This window comes from Simochromis diagramma, unplaced genomic scaffold (genome assembly GCF_900408965.1).
Source record: "Simochromis diagramma unplaced genomic scaffold, fSimDia1.1 OVJJ01000304.1, whole genome shotgun sequence".
Lineage (NCBI taxonomy): Eukaryota > Metazoa > Chordata > Actinopteri > Cichliformes > Cichlidae > Simochromis > Simochromis diagramma.
The window spans coordinates 11105132-11127479 of record NW_024387030.1 but is presented as its reverse complement, the minus strand read 5'-3'; the positions used below and the strand labels follow the sequence as shown (position 1 = coordinate 11127479).

General features: G+C 38.6%; 1 protein-coding gene across 3 annotated transcripts; it reads left to right on the top strand.

Moving 5' to 3' along the window:
* Window positions 1–77: 77 nt before the first annotated feature.
* Window positions 78–20918, top strand: ppp2r5ca (protein phosphatase 2, regulatory subunit B', gamma a). Of its 3 annotated transcripts, none has more exons than XM_040041998.1 (14): window positions 78–274; window positions 5456–5655; window positions 10491–10601; window positions 10723–10815; window positions 11044–11174; window positions 11259–11318; window positions 11555–11663; window positions 11910–11963; window positions 12146–12316; window positions 12417–12544; window positions 12939–13040; window positions 13206–13278; window positions 14877–14993; window positions 18327–20918. In XM_040041998.1, the coding sequence occupies exons 1-14, from the start codon at window positions 181–183 to the stop codon at window positions 18459–18461; spliced, it is 1578 nt and encodes a 525-aa protein (XP_039897932.1). In that variant the 5' UTR covers window positions 78–180; the 3' UTR covers window positions 18462–20918. The 3 variants fall into 3 exon arrangements, with proteins under 3 accessions (XP_039897932.1, XP_039897935.1, XP_039897934.1); XM_040042001.1 differs by having other exon boundaries at window positions 79–274; window positions 14912–14993; window positions 18327–18438; XM_040042000.1 differs by lacking the exon at window positions 14877–14993 and having other exon boundaries at window positions 79–274.
* Window positions 20919–22348: the final 1430 nt, after the last annotated feature.

Below are 22348 nucleotides of genomic sequence, written 5' to 3'. Positions count from 1 at the left end.
CGTCTCGATTGAGCCAGAGCAACATGGGCTCAGCCAATCAGCTGGCTCCTTCGCTGTTTACGTCACTACCTAGCCAGTTCCCTCCAGCGGCACAGAGCTTCATTTTCTGATCTGCTTTTGTGCTAAAATGGAGGCTGGCCTCTCGCCCTGAGTGGAATCGCCTTCCTGGTTGAGGTTTAGATGTTGACATGCAATAAATCTGGAGACAGGATGGTTGTGGATGCACCCAATTCCAATGGGCCGTTTCAGCCGGTGGCTCTTGTGCACTTCAGAGGTATGTAAGGACAAATTATTCTTCCTGTATTGTCCTATGGAAATTAAGAAGAGCGAGAGAGAGAGATGTGTGTTGCTGCGCTCCTGTTCCCCTTCACTGGCCTGGCTAGTCAGCCGTTTAGTGTACGCTTATTGCGTCTTAGTTTTAGAAAGCGAGCGGTTTTATCGGAGAAGCAGTCGTTGCTTTTTAATGTTTCGGTGGTTAGCCGTGAGATCCGGGAGCTACATAAAAAAATCTGGTTTTAGTAGCTAGCTGCCCATCCCCCCGCCAAGCTAGTGATGTCAAAGGAAGTGAGGTCATAGCCTAGGGAAGGGTCTCTTCTTTAGTTTTTCTTGTGTTTGGATGTAATTGTGTATTTCTGGGTTTGTTGTGCAGCTGGTAATCGCTGTCCGTAAGGCAGAGATAAGTGGAAGTCAGCTATTGTATGATGGCTTCACCTTCTCGGTGACTCTTAACTGGCCTAGTGCATTTTGTCATCTTATAGTGAGTGGGCTATAGGCAGCCACTGCTCTGCAGCAGGCTGCAACCCCTTTCTCCAGCTCCCCCACCCTTTTCCCTTGTTACCGGCTTGCCAGTGGCATGCTTAAAGGCAACCTTTTGCTCAAAACAAGAAATTCAAAACAGAAGGCATCTCACGGGTGCACGTCTTGTAAGCAAAACACTGTGACCCAGCCATTTTTGTCAGAGCATAGCAGCAATATTTTAGGATTACAACATCGGACTCTGCCTCTTAATGCCTGTACAATGTACTCAGTCATGTCTGAAAGGGCCAGCCTGTTACCACTGTACTCCGGGTGCAGCCCAGCGTTAGATGAAGCCTTAGGCAATTATTGATTACTCTCTATTGAGCCAAAGAGGCAAATGCCTTGAATGACAACAGTGTTGTGGTACAATCGGGCTCTCTTTCTCATTCTGTTTCTTCTCTTTGTGAGTCCATCGTTCCAGCCGTGTTCAGATCAAACATCTCTTATCCCAGCATTTGCAAATTTAATCCCGATCCAGCTGAAACTGATTGCCATTCAGGCTTGGCATATGAATGAATCAGGCTAATTGCTGTGTTTCAATTCAGTTCTTCCTCTTGCGTTTTTTTTGTGAGATACTTATTCTGTTACTAAACAAAAAACGTATTTACACTTGTATAGGTGTGTAAATGCATATGGTGACTCATCTCGGGGATAGAATTGAAGACTTGCATCTATGTTTGCTTAGTCTTAGAAGATTAACTGAGCCTTCCACGCACTACACTACAAGTATTGTTAGCAGAGCAAATGCATTCACACTATACTTTGACACAGTTAGCTGAACAGTGGTAAATTAGGCACTCCACCAGTACTTTGACAGAAATGTGGGTTTATGTGCTTAGTTTGTGAAAAATAAGCCCAAAGTAAACAAATGAAATGTGTGATGATACATTTTGTCTCTCAAATATTCTGAAAACACGAACATGGTGCTCGATCCAAAGCTATGTTTATATGTGAAACTTTATTTGCCTCCTTGTCTGTTTCGTCAGACATTATTTAAACAGCAAGCGCTGAGACGCACTCCTCGCCATTATTAGTCACAGTGGAAGCTCGAGCTATAAATGTGTCTCAAGGGTGTCAATGATGCATGTCTTTTAACTGTTACCAAACAATAAAAGGGACCTTCATCCGGGTGCTGCACTTGACAGCATCTATATCATGGATGTATTTTTAGGTGTTGCCTACAACCCATTCAAATTTGTTGAAATGGTAGAAAGTGGCCAAACTGGCTCCTCCTACACTGTCAAACCTATGACACAGTTTCTTTCTGTGGTGCTATAAATAGTAATTGGTCAGTGTTTACATTGATCATATCGTACCGTCAATAAGGCAGGTTGCCAAACCCATCCCGGCTTCAGACTAGCAGCTGTTCATTTGACCCATTTACAGAGGAAACCGTATTGACTATGGCTCCAATGTGACTCCCACTTATTTATTATCTTGGATTGAATTGAGGGGTATTAAGATAAATCTTTCTCTGTTCTCCACAAGACATGATGCTTGGGCTTGTGTGTTCATGCACATGCTTCTTCCCACCTAAGGCTTCTATGAGTTATATTAATAGAAGTCACACTATGGTTAACATCATTTTTGAGACCACAACACTGGGCCTTTTTATGTGTTACACAACAACGTGTTTTGTACATTAGGAGTGCACAGAAACTTTACAGTATAGACAGACAGACAGGCTTATGTAATAGGAGTGCCACAAGCCTGGCAACTCATCCCGGGACAGCTTTGTGTCCTGCAGGTCCAATTACCAAATATGTTACAACACAGTTCTTATAGGCTATAGATAGAAATGGTTCACTTAAGGACTTTGGTGCTTAAAAAGATAATAAATGTTAATTTAAGCCTTCTTACAGTTCCACTTATCTCAGATTGGGAGTTTAAAATGCTGCTCCTCAAGTTTAGTCTACAGGCCTTTTTCCTAAAAAAAACCGCTGTGTCAACTTTGGGAAATGGTTCTCACCTGCTATTGACGGGATAATGAAAAAAGATGTACATCTTGGATGAAGCTCTCACTCCTTGTTTTTTCCATCGACAGCCCCGTCGACTGTCAAATCTTTATGGAAGTGGCTGATAATGGCTGTGCACACACTTGCCCTCTCCTCTGGAATTCCCAATCTGTTACTGTCATCAAGATAAATTGGCCAACTTGAAACTGACACTGCAGAAGTGTGTGTGTTTATTTGTGTGTCCGAGCCAAGTCTCCATTATGTCTGAATAGGAGATCTCTCTTCTTACCTAGAATCTGCCTGTTTGCAAGAATGTGACACACACAGGCTTTGTGTGCGCGCGTGCATGTGCACCATCCTCTATAGTGTGCTGTTGACTTAGTCGCTCTTTGTGTAGGTTCAGTAAAAGTAGGGCAAAGCTGAATATGTTTAGCTGTTTCCTCATAAGTGTCTATCGAGTCGCAATGATTGCCTGCTTGTTTGTTTATTTGCTAATTAATTGAATTGTAATTAAAAACAAGATGGAAAAACATAATGAGACCAGATGGAATCAATTAATCTCAGAATAATGTGATTATATGTTGATTTCAAGTAACCAGTTTGCAGTGCTCAGTTTAGTGTTATCAGCTGGTAGCTGGTTGGTGCATATGCACACCTTTTTCTCATTTTAGTCCTCTGCTAAATTCATAAATCATAATTTGCCTCACAACCTAATTTGCTTATCTCAGTAATAGTAAGCTCTAAGCCCACAAGTTGCAGTACACTCATGGAAGACAAATGGGATACCCCCCCCCCCCCCCCGGTTGCTGTGCATATATATGATGTACCTCTAGTCACCCATAGCATCATCAGCCTCCTCCAGTGCAGGCCGCATCCAAGTTTTAAGTGCCAGCCCTCAGTCAAGGCTTCACCTTCACTGATTAGTTCTTTTTAGGTTTGTCAGCATATATGGTGTATTTTGGGGGCATGGGGGTATTTTAAGGTGCATTTATTTGTTTGTTGAAAAAGTTGGACACTTAAATAATGTTAAGTCACATTTATGAATCCCTGACTTCTTGTTCAAGTTCACTTCAACAACAACATTTAACTATCGTGTTTCTGATAATCAGGAAAAAAGAGCTCCAGAAACAACCACACAAGCAGGGAAGGAATACGACAACATCACATAGAAAAGACAGATCAGGGATCTTGGGTTTGAACAGAGGACTGTGTTACTGCAAGTTGCTCATCGTGTATATTAAATTAGACTGCATTAAACTTCATACTCAAAAAAATACTATTTGTGATGCCACATGGGGTTACAAAAAAAGACTAAATTAAGAGGCAAAATTTTTTTTTAAAAAGGACTTATGAGAGACAGACCACATTTTAGACAAATAATTATTTTTTGCTGTTATTTAACATTTATTTATTAGTGTTGCACATGGGCAGCACTGGTGTTTGCTGCCTAGCTTCAACGGTAATAAATGGTCACTTTATTATTAGCCATAGCCACTAGTCGCTGCCTTAATGATAGAGGCAGCTCATGTGAGTAATAGCTAATAGTTAAATGGTTAATTTTAATGTATCCACCACCCTGATAATGTTTAGTACTTAAGTGTTGTTGAAATGGAAGCTTTACTGACCTCTCAAATTATTTTAGAGCCCAGGCTGTCGGTCTTTAAGATGCTTCACCCAGTTATGCTAATATTCAGTGTTCAGCTGCTAGTGGGGGCGGAGCTTTGTGCCTCCCTGACTGCAGCATTGCTGTATGTCAGCTGGAGGAAGTAAAGATGCCACTATTGACATCAGTAAGGTTGCAAGTGAATATCTAATACCACTGTAAGTTTTAGTAACTAGGTATGTTTATTTTATTTATTTATGTATTGCTACTGTAGATGCCTACAATATTTAAAAAAATACAGTTCTGTTTTCAGAATTTTGGTCTGCATTTATGGTTTTTGGATAAGCAGCTGGTTTCTGTTGGCATTGGGGTTTTGTGAAGACTTTTCTTCAGTTCTGACTTTCAAAGGTAACATTAAACATCATAAAAGAGGAAGAGAAACGGGCTACATCAAAGTTGTGTCAAGTAACTACATAATTATGGTGTCACTATGTGGTATTACTGCACCCCATGAGCAGGTAGCACTGAAAATGGTTATTTCCTCCTTGGGTTTTCATGTGTGAAGTGTGCACTTTGGCAAAGGTTGTCTGTTTGTAAGCCTGTGCTCTTGAGCTCCGCTGGAATCAAAGCAAAACAGAGAGTCCTCAAACCACCATGGACAAATGTAATGACTAGCTAAGGTTTCTTTAGACATCTCCCAGTGTGTGTGAAATGGTTAGTGTGACCGTTCACCTAGTTCCCAAATCCTTCTCCCTCTATCCTCCATCCTGTCTTTTCTGCTCTGCTCTGTTAGCCTAACCATCTTAGTCTTTCTCTCAGCGCCCTCAGTCTTCGTGACTCATTTGCTACTCTTCACTTTGTTGCCATTTTACATGTTGCAGTTTTAGCTGTCATCCTTGACAGATAAACCGCCTCCCTTCCTTTCTCTTGTGACCCCCTCACTCACCCTCATACGTCTTCTTTCTTCTATATTCTCAACCACTTTATTTCATCACCACTTTTCAGCCTTCAACACTCAGTTCAGTTGTCCCAAGACTCTTCTCACTCAGCCTTTTCTTCACCCACCTAATTTTTTCCTCCTCTCTCCATGTTTCTTTAGATGTGGCCCCTGCGGAACAGGAGAAGCTCTTCATCCAGAAGCTGCGACAGTGCTGCGTTCTTTTTGACTTCCTGTCTGACCCACTGAGTGACCTGAAATGGAAGGAAGTGAAGCGGGCGGCTCTAAGCGAAATGGTGGAGTACATTACCCACAACAGGAACGTCATCACAGAGCCCATCTACCCGGAGGTGGTTCACATGGTCAGTAGAGCTGAAGGGAGTTAGGTTTGTCCTTAATGCTAAAGATGAGGTAGAAACTTGGGCTAAAAATATTGATACTCTGCTAATGTTTCCAATAAGGTTTCACTGGAGCATTTGTGTAGTACATCATGGTTGGCCTTTTTTTTTTTTTTTCCATTCATCTGGGTTTCAAATGTTTTTTACGGAGGCTTCTTTCAGTATTTATTTTTCCAGATAGGAAACTGAAAGGTTTTTTTCTTTTGTTTTGTTTTTTTTACTGATGACTTAAGAAAAACGAGCAATGTGAGGCCTTTTAACACTATAAAATATATATAAAGAAAGCATCCTAAGTTGAAGGCGTAAATTTGAGTTTTTGCTTTCTTCTAGTATTAACTTTGCATTACTGATGTTTAAACCTTTTCTAAACAAGAAAATCTCTTCTCGTCACTTGTATGAGGTTTTTTTTTTTTTTTCTAAAAGAATGAAGTAGGTTAAAGCCACTGGGAATGAGAGAGAAAAGGCACATGAAAGCTCTTACATTAAAAGGGGTCTTTTCCAGCAGAGGACTTTCTCTTGGCACACAGAGGGATGCATTTTATATTTTCAGGAGCTACAGCGGTTTGTTTGGGAAGTAATGAAAGAATGGCCTTCTCATTTTTTGCGGCAGCAACTTAACCTTTAAAAAAAGAATCAAAGTAAAACAAGATTGTTATGACAGGAGGAATTGTGCTAACTAGAGATGCACTAATTGATCAGTAAGTAAGTGAGCACCACACATATTCGATTCCATGCGGATCCACCACATCCTGAGATTTGCCTGCCCAGAAATGTTATTGCACGTCACGCCACCGCAGACAACAACTGTTGTCATTTTGCTTGATAGCATTACGCCAAACACGTAATCTACATGTTTGTTTACGCAATCCACTTCCTCCTGAAAGCAAAATGTAACATGTAAAGACCTGCATTGTACGTTGTTACATTATAGGGTTAATGTAATCGGCCATCATTTGTAGCCTTTTCCTTATTTCCACAGGCGTGTCAATCTGTATATTTATTCAGCGGGTTGGTGGTCTAATGTCTATTTGACTTGTACCCAATTTCAGTTAAATTAACCGTTTATTAGTTCATATTGTACAATGTGAGAGGTCCCGGGTTCAACTTCCGGAGGAGCCCCCAATTATGTTATGGCCCATCTAGGGGTGGCCAGATCACAACATAAAGCTGTTTCATCCTAGGCTCATCCCAACCAGCAGACCTTTTGTCACTTGCCCAGTAGGGCTGCTCAATTAATCGAATTTTAATCACGATTACGATCTGGGCTTTCAACGATCATTAAAAATGACTGAGCCGATTATTAGCCCCTCCCTCATGCTTTACTCTCGCGCTGCTCCGTGTGGTAAATCAAGCGCACCTCTCTCCATTTCGAACACGCGTCACAACAATTAAGAGGACCCGAGGGAAGCTCGGAAAGCTAAGCAGAAGTTATTTGGAGAGGAGGGTGACTGCCGTTGGTTGAAAAGAGGTAAAAAAAAAAAACTTCAGTGGTGTGGAAACATTATGGGTTGGCGGAGTTAGACGTGGATCAAGTAGACAGTGTGTAAACTTTGCTACGATGTAGTAGCTGCACCACAGAGCAACACTGCAAAGTTCACTAAACATAGATGTTTCCATTTTTCATTTATTTCTTATATTGCAAACATTTGCACTGTTATCAGTATTTGCACACTATTTTATATTATTTTTTTAAAGTCATTATTCAATACATTGTTATTGTTAACCCTTTAAAGCCGGTCAGAGCAGCACGCTCCGTTTTGCGTAACTATTTTTAAATCCCTGTAGAACCTGAACCACTTAAGCTAGCACAATAATTTGTTTTGCATATGAAACCGGAGGAGTTGTACTTACATCTTATGCCATCAGCTTGTCCTCGGTCACGGTTTCCTTCCACATAAAGCTTTGCAAAAATTGCATAAAAAGCGCTTGCAGGAACAAAAACATAATATTCCAGAAACACGCTTTGCCGATCCATCAGCTGTTCCTAACACTTCCCACTTTGAAAAAGACGTCAACTCGAACTATCGCATTTCCTGCCCGGAACCGGAAGTGACGTCATTTTCGCGGAAAATGTAGTTTTTTACTTGTAGGCCTTAAAAGCCTATACTAGTGTTTTTATAAGTCATGTTTGACTTTTCTGAATAGTTGCTGGGATGCTTAGAACTCGAATTGCACAGCTGGAAATAGTTTATTTTGATGCACGTGCTATTTTCTTTGCAAATTTGCATCATAGGATTGTTGTTTTTTTTTTTGTTTTTCCTGCAGTATATAAAAATTGCTGTATCTCCAAAATAAAACTATGAAGACACTCAAAATAAATTTCCTGTGGTGGGAAACTATTTTTTGCAACTATTTTGTATTAAAAGTTTTGAGGGATAAACCTCTTAAATTTCCCCAAGTAGAAATATATGTAAAAAAAAACAAAAACGATTTTCAATTTTTTTGTAGTTTATCGCACTTGTTTGCAATTAATGTAGTTACTATGGACTTAATGCATACATATTATTAAAATATGGGCTATAACAGTTGTATTGATGTATAGCAACTTGAAATGCTCCCACAAATGGTACTACAGCATGTAAAAAAATAATATAAGCTCTGGCGGACTTGGTTCTATGGTAGGTCTTAAAGGGTTAAATAAATATCGTCAAATAATCGTGATCTCAATTTCAGTGAAAATAATCGTGATTATCATTGCATATCGAGCCTATTGCCCAGTGCTGTTCGCCTGTCCACCTAGGGGTGGACTGCCTTTTTGTATGATTATAGTTTTGTCATGTTTTTCTTAGTTGGGGAGGCAAGTTTCTATCATTTGGTTTAATAACGAATCAACATATTGTAAATAAATCATTATCAAACTTTACCACAATTGGTAAAGTTTGATAATGATTTATTAAACATCATTATCAGATTTCTGATAATGATGTTGCTGCTTGTGGTCTGACGAGGATGGATCACCCTTATGTTGTGGTCTGGCCACCCCTAGACGGGCCATAACACTGCTCATTAAGTCGTCATTGTTTGATGTACATGAAAGAGCTGAACACAACATGGAAACACCATTGTCAGCCAGCTCATTTGTCTGAATGAAGGCCCTGTTGAGTTGTTGGTGTTTTATGATAAATATGAATTTAAATTAAATTGTTTATGATGGAAACAATGTAATTGTGAATTATTGTATCCAGTTGCATTCTTCTGTTCACGTCAACAATAAAGCATTTAACTCAATTAAATGGGGCATAAAAACAAAACAGAATATTTGAGTTTTACGCTCGCTTGTTGTTTGAGAGAATAAAGCTCAGTTGTTTCATGAGTTTTATAACTTTGTTCCCATTTTGAAAAGATTACCTGTAATGTTCAGAAATGCATATAGAGGTTACATAAAATGCAGTGCCCTCTTTTTATTTGTGGCTTTTGTTCTTTTTTTTTTTTTTTTTTTTTTTTTTTTCCCTCGTCTTTTTTCTCTTTTTCATTTTAAAATGAAGAAAGTGCCCTTGGTTATTGGTTGAAGTGCAGCACAGCACAGCGCAGAGAGTCTATCTACCTTGTAGCCTGTCTTTTCTAACAAGGCACTCAGTGTTTTAGTAGGCCACCTGCACTGTCCCATGATCTGCCTTGTGGGGAAGAAGCCCACAGGGGAGTCAGTTGACACTGTGAGAGACCAGAAACACAAGATACTTGGATTATTGTGGGCTAAACCCTTGGGGCCCAATTACAAGGACAAAGCTACCATTACCTAGAAAGAAAACATATTTTATAGTCAATCAGTCTTTTTTTCTTTTTTATTTATTTGAAATATCTTTTATAACTATGTTTAGTTTAACGGTGGTAGGGCTGCACGATTTTGCATAAAATGAGAATCACGATTTTTTTTGGATTAGAATTGAGATCACGATTCTCTCACGATTCTCTTTTCCAGTATAAATATTTATTGCGCTTATTAACTGCACATCAACTTCCTAACAGTTGAGACTGAACATAAAAACAATAACTAAACATAAAAACAACAAATGTCTCACGTTTTGTTGTTGCCGCAAAATGTTGTACTGCTTGAAATTCCGTCTCCACCGTTGCTCGACACTGCGTGTATAGAGCAGGTAGTGCAACAATAGAAAAATAGTTGCGGGACGGCACTGTGTAGCGTTTGTCTAGGGTGTTGATCATTTTCCTAAATCCCTCGTTTTGCACAGTGTTGATGGGAGCCATATCTTTTGTCAGGTGATAAGTAATAGCCTCGGTAATTTCTTTGTGCCTGCGGGAGTTCGACGTGTATAGGGAAGCGCTGTATAAGGTTCCCGTTATTGATGTTTGGGTGGTTGACCGGGACGGATTTTCTCCTGTCACTTTCTCGTCATCCCTGACGTGTTCTCCGTTGTTTTTTCCCTGCTAATTTTAGCATCACACGGCACAGCTTCTGTATCACGTGGTATAAGGCTCCGCCCTTGTCATTTGTTGAGCAGGAAGAGTGAGCGCTTGTTTTCATGCAGATTAAGTCCCGGATCAAAATGCGGTACAATCGTCGTCTTTTTTTTTTTTTTTTTTTTTTAAATCGTTGTCATTTGGAAATGAGATCGCACATAAGTATGAATCGAGATCACGATTTTCTAACGATTAATCGTGCAGCCCTAAACGGTGGGCAATATTTTATGTCAAAAATATCTCTTTAATATCCTGAAGTTGTAGTTCATATCGTTCCCTAACAAAACAACAAATGGAAGTCTGCTTGAATTGCATGCAGTCATTTACAGTAAACATAAACATTTACAGTAAGCTATCGTTTTCCTTTTTACTTGTTTCAGTTTGCTGTGAATATGTTTCGAACGTTGCCTCCATCATCCAACCCAACTGGAGCAGAGTTTGATCCTGAAGAGGATGAGCCAACACTTGAAGCTGCATGGCCTCACCTCCAGGTTGACATTTTATTCATTCAGTTTTCTGCACACAAGTCGAAAAACGTTTATTTCTAACCTAGAAGACACTCAGAGATTGATTATAATGTTCTTGCATATATTCTGCTTTTGTCTGTTGCAGCTCGTCTATGAATTTTTCCTTAGGTTTTTAGAATCGCCTGACTTCCAGCCAAACATAGCGAAGAAATACATCGACCAGAAGTTTGTTATGCAGGTAAGAAGAGGGCCTAATATTTTTTTTTCACGGAACTCTGAAAATCTATAATGTGGTTAAAAATAAATCAAGAGAATGGTAGTAACCAAAAAGTTTGAAAAGCAAAATAAATAATAATAATAATAATAATGATAATAATAATAATAATAATAATAATAATAATAATAATAATAATAATAATAATAATAATAATATTATTATTAACATTTCACTTTCCATCTCTCAAAGCTCCTAGAACTATTTGACAGTGAGGATCCCAGAGAGAGAGACTTTCTCAAGACCACCCTCCACAGGATCTATGGAAAGTTCCTGGGGCTGAGAGCATACATCAGAAAACAGATCAATAACATTTTTTATAGGTGAGTTCATTTTGGATAAGCTAAATGCTCCTTTATCAAGAGTTTGTTTATTGCTACTGAACAAGTCTGAACTTGTTCTTACAGGTTTATCTATGAGACAGAGCACCATAACGGTATAGCTGAACTACTGGAAATACTTGGAAGGTATGGCGCTGGTGTGCGAGCTTTGGCTTTCATAATAAGCACAAGGTGTCCTTGTGCTTATTATGAAATCTGAGTTGTTGTTTTTTATTTTAGTACAAAACACATTAAACTAAATGTAAAAGCTTTCTGAATATGAAGGCTGTAAGTTCTTCTCAAGCTGTTGCATCATGCCAGACAGTGTTTTAGATGTTCTAATGATTCTTTAATGGGTTTTACTTTTTTTCCCTCTTTGACAGCATAATCAATGGATTTGCCTTACCACTAAAAGAAGAGCACAAGATTTTCCTGTTGAAGGTTTTATTGCCTCTGCACAAAGTCAAATCACTCAGTGTCTACCATCCACAGGTAAGCCATACAAGCTTTTTTTTAATATTTTTAATTAAAACTTTTTTTTAAAAAAATATTTACGTATACATATTTTCTTGTCCTTACATGATTTGTGTAGAGACTCCTCTTTTCATGAGAGCAGCAGGTCATTCAGTCACTACATGTCTCAGCCAGTCGTCTCGTGTCCCCTTTCCTTTTAATTTGCTTGTGCATCGGTTCAGATACTTTGACTGTCCAATGAATGTATTTGTTTGTGAATTGCAGCTGGCCTACTGCGTGGTGCAGTTTTTGGAGAAGGACAGCACTCTAACTGAGCCGGTATGTCTAATAAAAACATGCTAGGGTAGTTCTCATTTAGCTTTGTGCTGTTTGTCGAAACTTTGTAATTTGTGCGCCTGTTTGATTTTTACACTGTGATGCCTTGTTTTTATTTCAGTGTGTTTTCCTTATTTTTAAGCTCAAAGCTGCTATCTGTTTATTCTTCCTGATTGGTTATTTAGGTGGTAATGGCTCTACTAAAGTACTGGCCGAAGACTCACAGCCCCAAGGAAGTGATGTTCCTCAATGAGCTGGAGGAGATCTTGGATGTTATTGAGCCCTCTGAGTTTGTTAAGGTGCAAGAGCCTCTCTTCAGACAGCTGGCCAAATGTGTTTCAAGCCCCCACTTCCAGGTACCGGATGGATAATCACAATTTTCATAACCCTGCAAAGAAGTGCTTAAGTTGTAGTGGCTGTGACTCCTAAAAAAAACACTGTATATGTTCTCTTTAGGTGGCCGAGAGAGCTCTGTACTACTGGAACAACGAGTACATCATGAGCCTGATCAGCGACAACGCAGCAAAGATTCTGCCAATTATGTTCCCCGCTTTGTACCGCAACTCAAAAACCCACTGGAACAAGTAAGCTGCATCTCCACACCAGCAGTGCTGGTGTGGAGATGGTTCTGTGTGTACTTTTGATTACACATAACATCAATCTGACACGATGCCTGGCACAGTAGTTCACATATTTCCCTCAGTTACTTTTCATCTGCTGAACTTTCATATCTCAACTCTATTCACATCACTCTAGACTCAAATTAAAACTGGCTTAAAGGGCGCGTAATCCCTACACATGTTTGCACTCATTCTGTCAATATGCTTCATTTAATGCCACCTGTTTAAAATGTATGTTTTAAATTTTAAGTCTGTCTGTAGTAATAATTTTAGGTTTGATCCTCCAGGGCAAAAGTGAGCTTTACACAAATGCTGCTGCTCTTATTTGACTCTCAATACCTTTTCCTTGTGTTCATAGGACCATCCACGGCCTCATCTACAACGCTCTGAAGCTTTTCATGGAGATGAATCAAAAGCTCTTTGATGATTGCACACAGCAGTACAGGGCTGAGAAAAACAAGTAAGCATCAAAGTCTCATCTTCCTTCAGTCTTTTAAAGCGATGCTGAAGTGGGGCATAATTACAGTAAGCCTTAATGCTGCAGATGAATTGTTGTGTTGGATTTCACATTAATCAGAGGATTGGAACCGATTAGTGACAGGAGGGTTGGTGCTTTGTTAAACAGGGAAAAGGCAAAGTCAAAAGAACGCGAAGAGGCTTGGCTCAAGATTGAGAACCTCGCCAAATCAAATCCACAGGTGAGCAGTATGTGAAGTTATTTAAGCACAATCCCTTCTTAACTGTTTTGTGAGTCTGTTTGTGTGTCAAACTATATGATATGCACTCCTGACCCTAACTGTTTGGACAGATAGTCTCTGTGCTGAAGTGCTGCCGGTAAATTGGTAAATACTGCATTCAAGGACCAGATTCAGTCTCATAATATGCAACTGAAGTCAAAATGCATAATATGGCTTAAAAACAAATGCTACATATGTTTTCCTCATAAAGAACTAAGGCCAGGTTGTCCTTTTAAACCCCTAGCACCAAATGTGGTGGTGATTCTGACACAGCTTGGATATGTGTAGTGATTGCTGCATGGTGAATGCGGATGTATAGAGGTGCAGTGTGTGTGTGTGTGTGTGTGTGATAGTCGAATTTTCCTTATTTTGCAGGATATACAGAAGCAAGCAGCTAAAGATGATTGCAGTCTGATGAGTCAGTTAAATGGCATCAGTCTGATAGAGGATGGATTCAGCATTTTTGTAAAAGTAATGGTTTTGATTGAGTGAATGGACTGTTTTAAAACAGTCAAATACAAAGTTTTTTCTGTGCTAGTGCATACACACTCCAATTAAGCCAATTCATTGGAATTTATTTTATCATCTGTGATGTCATTACCGAAACACAGAGCCTAAAGGAAAAACTGAAAATGTGTAAAACTGTCCAAATACTTGGGTCCAGGTGTGTTTTCTGCGTGTCCTGTGTGTAAAATTGTGTTGCTGAATTTTAGTTTCCTTTCTGTTCTTTCCTGTTGAGGTTTTGTTTAGTGGTATTTGTTTAAACCCTAGCTTAGAGATTCATTTTCCCCTCCCTAGTAATACCACTAGTAACAGTGGAAAGATCTTTGAGGAACAGTGTGTGTAGTTGTGGTGAATGGTTGAATTGGGAATTTCTATCCTTCTACGAGAGATCTAAAAACTATGGGAGTCATTTTAATTGGGCTAAAAATTTGGTGTTAGGAATCCAAAATAATTTCTTTAAAACTAAAATCAGCATGAAATACGATGGTGTTTCGTTGCTAGGCGTCATTAAAGGAATATTTCAGTTTCAAGTGTAAAAATTGATATCACTTTTATACCTTTAGACTTAACTGGGAACTAAAACTAGCATCTGATTACATTAGCTTAGCACAAGACTGGCTAGCGGTTTCATGCTAAGGTAGTTGCTACAAGCACCTGCTAGCTGTAGCTTATTTACAACATAGCCATGAGAGCTGGTATTAATATGAATGAGTATATTTCCCAGATACACTCAGCAAAAGCAAAAACGTAACATTTCCACCCCCAAAGAGCTCAACTTGGCTTCATTGTGCTTTCAGGTACAATCAAATATTTAGTTTAGTATCTTTTTTTTTTTTTTTTTTTTTAATTTTCTAAATCTGATACAATATTTTTTTTATATATTTCCTTAGTAAAAACTCAAATTTCTAAAATCATTACTTAATGTTTTCAATCATTTTGATTCCGACACACTCTTGTTCCTTTTTTAAATCATTCACTGACTTTTGGATTAGTTCTTCTTTGCATGCAACTGAAAGTCTTTTCTCCATTCTTTTTGTTTCTTTTTTTCATCATAGTTCTCTATCTATGTTCATTCCTCTGACCTCAATAGTCCTGTAGCAATGGAGACGGATGTCCCTTTGATAGAAGATGTTCAGAGGTTAAAAAAGACAGTTGAGGAGGGCGCAACTCAGGTAAACCTGACTTTCTCTCCGTCTCTTTTTTCCCCTTAAAATTACCAAATACTTTAAACACAACTAGCTACAGATAGCTGTTTTATTCATTATTATTATTATTATTATTGCAACCCCAATTCAATAAAAGTTGGGAAACTGTAAAATGCAGATAAACCCATTTTTTATTTGCGGTAGAGCAAAAAAAATATTAAGTATTTACAGTCAAGAAATATATAATGTTAAGAAAAATTTTTTTTATTTTTATTTGATGGTAGACATCATTCATCTCAGACAGTTGGGAGAGGGCCATGTTTACCACTTTGTAGCCCCTCCTTTTTTTTTCTTTTTTTTTTTCTTTTCTTTTCTTTTCTTTTCTAAAAACTGTCTGTAAATGTGAGGCGACCCCGTTAATGGACTTTCAGGAGAGGAATGTTGTCCCATTCTTGTGTCTTATAGGATTCCAGGTACTGTCCTGGGTCTTTTTTGTCTTTTCCTTTTTTTGTGTGTTTGTTTGTCTTTTTGTTTCATGGTGCACCAAATGTTTTCAGTTGGTGAAACGTTTGGGCTGCAGGCAGGCCAGGGGCCCGTTCTTCGTACGTCGCTTACTACATCCAAGATCAAATGACACATCCAAGACCAAATCATCGCGCTAACTCTGAGCTCGCTATTCCGGTTCCCCGAACACACCTGCTGTTGACGATTAGTACAGCTGGATGAAGTAATGTGAGATCACTGGGTGTCGTAAAAGGGGCCACGCATCGATAGTAGAAACATTGATCGGCAACCCTCTAATTGGTCGGCGAAAATGTCGAAGGAGAGCGCTCTGTATTTTTCGGCAGCAGAGCAAGAACTCCTGAGTGAGGGATTTCAGGAGTTTCAGAGTTTAATCAGAACGCAAGGCTGCAAAAGCAAGGAGAGAGGGCTGGCAGAAAGTTGCTGTCAAATTAAACTCGTAAGTAATTTAATAATAGCAATAATAATGGAGTGGATTGATATAGCGCTTTTCAAGGCACCCAAAGCGCATGACAATACCACTATTCAGTCACTCTCACATTCACACACTGGTGGAGGCAGCTACAGTTGTAGCCACAGCTGCCCTGGGGCAGACTGACAGAAGCCAGGCTGCCATATCGCGCCATCGGCCCCTCTGGCCAACACCAGTAGGCGGTAGGGTAGATTTATTATATTACACTATATTATCCAATATTATATTATATTATATTATGTTATATTACATCCCCTTTCACATTAGAGCCACAACAGGACCCACTAGAACATGGGAACAGGTAAAAGTGAAATATAAGAATATTCTACAGAATGGTAATATTTATCACTTATATTGCTTTTAGTCTCTTGGAAAGAGACCCTGAAATAATCTGTTTGTTTGTTCATAACAGCAACCAAGAAAAGGGCAGAGCAACAAAAGACAGGTGGTGGTCCTGCACCCCCTCGTCAAAAAGTTGGTTAAGTAAATAATACCCTCACGGGAATATCGATATCTCTCAATGAGCACACTGTCGCGCTGAGCTAAAGGATCCTGTCTGTCCCGCAATATACGCTGGATTCTGAGGACTCTCCTTATCAATCTTGCACCTTCCGCAATGGGTGGCTCGCGTAAACGGACAGGACATGGCTGCGACAGACTTCCCAAATCCACCTTCGCTTTTATAGCCGTGGTCTCCCATCTTGATTACACGAAGTAATTTGCAATTACTACTCTGAAATATGAATTACATCTGTAATAATCACATACATGAAATAGAATGTTAATAGTACATTTCCCTTTTTTAGGAAATGACCTGTATGTATCTGTGTGACATCAATAACAGGATCAAGTGCTGCATTATCTTTAGTTACATTGATGTTATTTATTTATGGTGAAACAGTGGTGGGATATCGCTGTTGCTTTCGTATAAATGAAGCGGACATACCTGCGTGGCCGCGATCTAATCCTGTTTACATAAAGTAAACCTGCTCCCGAGCAGGTTTACGCTTACGGCTCTGTTGCTATGGCAGCAAGTCCCGGATGAGCTTCGGGGAACCGAACGATCCAAGATCACGCGAAATCGTCAACAATCTAATCCAGCTAACTTACTTAGCGAGGTACGAAGAACGGGCCCCAGCTCAGCTTCTACTATGAGCTGCGGTTGTATTCGAATGCAGTATGTGGTTTAACATTGTCTTGCTGAAATATGCAAGGCCTTTACTGAAAGACATATTCTGAATCTGACCACTTGTTGCTCTTTTAACATTGAGGTTGCCTTTTCACACGTGCAAGCTGTTCTCTAAAAATGTCACATTTCGATCCGTCTGACCATAGAGCAGTTTTCTGCTTTGGTCCAGAGAAGACCATAGTATTTCTTGATCATGTTCACATATGGCTTCTTCTTTGCATGATAAAGCTTTAATCTGCATTTGCGGCTGGCACGGAGAACTGTGTTCACAGACGGTGAATTGTAGAAGTGCCCCTGAGCTCATGCACTGATTTTCATGGCAGGGTCATGTTTGTTTTTAACGAAGTGCTGCTTGAGGGGTCAAAAGATCCCAGGCATCCAGTGTTGATCTTCAGACATGTCCCTCGCACACAGAGAGTTCTCCAGATTCTGTGAATCTTTTGATAATATACACTATAAATGATGAGATCTCCAAAGTCTTCACAATTTTACAACGAGGACAATTATCCTGAGATTGTTCACAATTTGTAGATGCAGTTTTTTGTGCCCATCTTTATTTCTTAAAAAAAAAAAAAAACCCCTCTCTGTTAGATGCTTTTTTTTTTTTTAAATGCTCAGTCATGTTACCGATCTGTTGCCAATTAACCCAATTAGCTGCTAAATGTTCCTTCAGCTGTTTCTTTTGAAGTACCGCTAAGTTTCTAGCCTTTTGTTGCCCTCTCCCAACTTTTTGAGGTGTTGCTGCCATCAAATTAAAAACAAGTCACGTTTTTTTTTCTTAGCATTATCCTTTTTTTCCATTTGATATGTTTTCTATACTCTACTGTGAGTGAAATGTGAGATCAGCAACATTACATTGTTTTTATTTACATTTTCCTCAGCGTCCCAACATTTTGGAATTGGGGTATCATCATTGTTATTATTAGCTACAATGGACTACTGGAAAACCACTGTGCGTGTGTGTGCGTGTGCATGTTGTGATGGTAGTTTAGAGTTCAGTATTATGCAAATGACTAAAAACTGTATAAAGTATATTGCATTAAATTTTAAGTCAGCTATTGTGTAGTTTGTAACTTGGATCATGATATCTGTCGCTGTCCTGAAGATTATTTAATAACCCTGAAAATAAAAATGAGCCCAACTTTTCGGCTATTGTTCTTTTCTGTTATTCGAACAGTTGCAGCATGAGCAGCGGAAAGAGCGACCCATGATGCGACGCAAATCGGAGTTGCCTCAGGATATCTACACCACAAAAGCCTTGGAGTCCCACCGCAGAGCTGAAGACATGTTGACCACCCACGATGGACTCTAGGTCCCACCATCTGCTGGCTCTTGGTTCAACTAACCCTCCTACACTCTACAGCCATGGACATCTTTTATGCCCGGGTGCCAGAGTTACACTGGTGATCCAAGCTGGGCTTTCCATCCCCTCCCGTCAGTCCCCTCCCCCAGAATATTTAGTTTTACTTATTCCTGCTGCTCCAGCACAGAAAACCTGTATCCACCTCCCTCCGATTTCTGCTTTCTCAGGTTTTTTTTTTTTTTTCTTTATTTGAAGAAGAGTAGTAGTATATGTGTGTGACTTTTAGACTCGTATTTTCTCATCATTTTCCTCATTTGTTCACCTTCCATTCTCCTCTCACGTCACGGTGCGCTCACTGTAAATGTGGAGCCTGAGAGTACAGACAGCACAACACAGGTTCTTCATTCCTTCTTACAAATGTGTTCACAATGGATGGATACGGAAAATTAGGAACTGCCTGACTAAACGTCTAAGGATCGTCTCTTGGTCTTTTCTTTGTTTTCTTTCAAAGGGAACAAAAACAGACCCGATTGGTTCAGATAGAAGACGCAACTTTCTGTTACCTGTTGTATGTTTTCTTTATTTTTGCTGTAACACGCATCTTGTCAGTGCCAAGACTGTTGTGTTCTGTTCGATTCATGTTTGTATCTGTGACTTTAACAGGGACACCTGACGTTGTTTCCAGTCACTGGTGTTTTGGGGTTTGTTTTTTTTTGTTTTTTTTTATTTGTTGTTGTTGTTTTGGTTTCTTTTTCCACTTAAGACCAAACTGAGGCCTGTCCTTAGCCTTGCAATCTCCCGAAAAGATGGATAGTAAAGACTTAGTTGTCCTGTGGACATCTTGACACTTTTCATTTATTGTTTTGTGCCATATGCCGTTCTTTTGTATGCTTGCTAATTGACATTCATTGGCAATATTTAAAAAAAAAAAAAAAAAAAAAAAAAGCAAAACAAAAAAAACAGACCATGGTGAAGCCTACAGTTCAAACAATGGTACTGCATGAAAATTGTGTATTTGCTGCCTATGTTGTTGGAATTGGTTGTAGCAAGGTGTTGTAAGCTCTCAGTCACATGTAACAGGTGCCTGCTGACTAGAAATGCAGAGCATGGTGCATTCACGTGATGATGTAAGATAGGGTATGAATATATTTATATAAAATAAATGGGGAAAATGTAAAGGGGAATGCAATAGAGGGTGAGTTTTTCCTGTGTTGAATAGAGAATTTACACCTGCAAACTCAACTTGTTGGTTTTTAGCATTACTCAGAACATTTGCTCATTATGTTTATTGAATAAGTTGGTTTAATATCCGCCAAGAATTAAATATGGAATTGGTTTATTATCGAACAGAAGTTATTCCGATTTTTTTTTTGTTTGTTTGTTTTGATTTTTCAAGCCCTACCACAAGAGTTACCAAATGTAAAGACGTAGCATGTTTGTTTTGCTACCAGTCCTACTTTCACTTTTCTAGTTTGTAGGTTTTATAAATTGTGTCCTTCTCAGCGAGGAAGATTTTTAAAGTTCAGGAAATATTTTCCAGTCAGTACCATTGTTTAAACCAAGGTCTGCTAGAGGTCTTCATATTCGATGTGTTGTATTTCTTTGTATTGTCTCTGGAGGTTAATAGTGTGGATGTCAAGTTCTGGATTTTTTTTTTTATTATTATTTTTTTTTCTTTCTTTCTTTTTTCCGGCCGTTCGGATTGCTCCGCGCTGAAACACGCCGGCGTGAAACGGCCGCAAAAATACCAGATGCTGAAAATAAACTGACATTGTGACTTGGCTTGTTAACTGTATTAATACTGTATTTGCTTGAATGCAAAAAGATGTAAATTAAAACTACCATGTTAAACATGTACCTTTTACCCTGGAGGAATGCCATTCACCAAACTGATTTCTGTTTATGAAACAGTCCTGCTTGCTGGGAGAGATGTTTTAATGAATTTTAATGAGTTTGAGTCAGAGGTCGGAGGTTTCCTTTTAGTGCTGAAAAACAAGTCGACCGTGACGAGAAGAGATGATTTAAAAACGATTTGGTGGCTTGTTCTTTCTGCAGGATCTTCTCAGATCTTTTAATTTTAACATATTATTTCCAAAACATAACTTAAAGTGTCCTTTTTGTATGTGACCTGTACTATATGCTTCATTTAATATTGTATATATGATTTACCTTGTTTCATGTAGTGTTATATATATCTAGATTAATTTTGTACAAATTGTCCCTCTGTACAGAATAAAACATCAATAGCAAGTGAAAGAAGTCAATCTGGCACATACCGTCTTATTGCTCCTCTTTTTGGCTGTACTTTCAGCATCATGAGAATTTAGGAAATGGCTCTTATTTTTATTATTAAAAGTTTCCTCCTCCATCAAATAACTGAAAAATATCCATGCCCATTGTGTGAACCTATCCCTGTCTTTAGTGGTGTAAAAATTCAAATGAATAAAGAGATTATTTGAATATATATTTTCAACCATGCATCCATTCTGACTTTACTATCCAGACGTCTTGAATGAAATACACGTGATATGCACATTTACCACAGCAGCTCACAAAAAACTTATCATTGATTGATTAATCAGGGTCATGGGTTATTTATTCTTTTTTTTCTTTTTTTTTTTTTTTTTTTTACAAATTTACAATCATGCATGTAAATCAATACAGATTATAATAGTGTGCCACACAGGGATACACTTCCAAACACCAGATTCAGCAGCTTAAATTTCTGTTACTATAAACTGAAATGAGGATAAATCTGAGGTAATACAAAATATAACTAAAGGCACAATTTGGATAACTGTTTTATATAACATAATAATATATATTGAATACTTTTTGGCATAAAAATACATATTTTACATGAATATGTTTGTGTCAAATGGCATATAGCTGTCTTAAATTTTCCTGCATGTTCTATTTAAAAGCAAAAAGGGACTAAATTACAGCCAGCATCAACTTAAAACATGTTGATTAAATTTTAACGTCAACAGGCAAGTGAAAACTCTGGCAGTGCGTTGTTTTGGCCACAAGGGGGAGGCGGATCACTGAAAATCGCTTGCTGTAGTCGAAGAAGATGCACAGAAACATCTGCAGTACCACTTAAAACTATAAGCATCTCAGCACTGATGCAGAAGTGCAGGCCATCCAGACTGTCTGGATGCATTCGCAGTAAATAAAAGCCAATATCATTCACATCTCAACCAAATAGAAATTTCTCATAATCAATCCCTCACACACACATTGCAAAGAAAATGTCGGTCTTGCTTCAAACAACAGCAGCACCGCAATACGACGAATTTATCAGTGCTTACTGTGAAACATGTTTGCAATCAGTGTTTGTCATTATTATCATTATTATTATTATTGATGTTTTTGTTATTTTCCAATATAAAAACTGCAAAAAGAGAGCCAATATATTACCTGACTTGATTATGTGGAGATTGTTTGTTTTTCCTTGCCAGTTGGCTGTGTTGCAAACGCACATATTTTCCACTTTCCAATTTCTTTAGCTGAAACAAAAAACAAAAATGCCAATGATAAAAGTTTGACAGGTGTGATTTTTTTTCACCAATAACGTGATTTCCAAAAAGCTATTATTTGAAAACTTTGGATATGTCAGTACGTTGTGCAGTATGTCATTAAAAAATGAAGGAAACTGGACATATTGGAGACAAAACAAGAAGTGGCAGGCCTAAAAAGAAACTACAGTATATAGACTAGTACTAGTAATGTTAACTAAAGCCTCATCAAAAATCATCAGGGAGAAAAGGCTGAATTATACAAAGGCCAGTTTATACCAGAATTGGACTGAAAAACCAGTGACGACAGTTCAAATCATGGTGGAGGTCACGAGAGAGGTAAAGCAATGAGTGTCTACAGCCATCTGTAAAACACTG

Excerpts from the sequence above, each read along its gene's own strand:
- ppp2r5ca (XM_040041998.1), top strand. The coding sequence starts at position 181 with ATGTTGACATGCAATAAATCTGGAGACAGGATGGTTGTGGATGCACCC. Across the intron at positions 13,041-13,205 it reads TACAGGGCTGAGAAAAACAA|GGAAAAGGCAAAGTCAAAAG; the intron begins GTAAGCATCAAA and ends TTTGTTAAACAG. Across the intron at positions 14,994-18,326 it reads TTGAGGAGGGCGCAACTCAG|TTGCAGCATGAGCAGCGGAA; the intron begins GTAAACCTGACT and ends TTATTCGAACAG.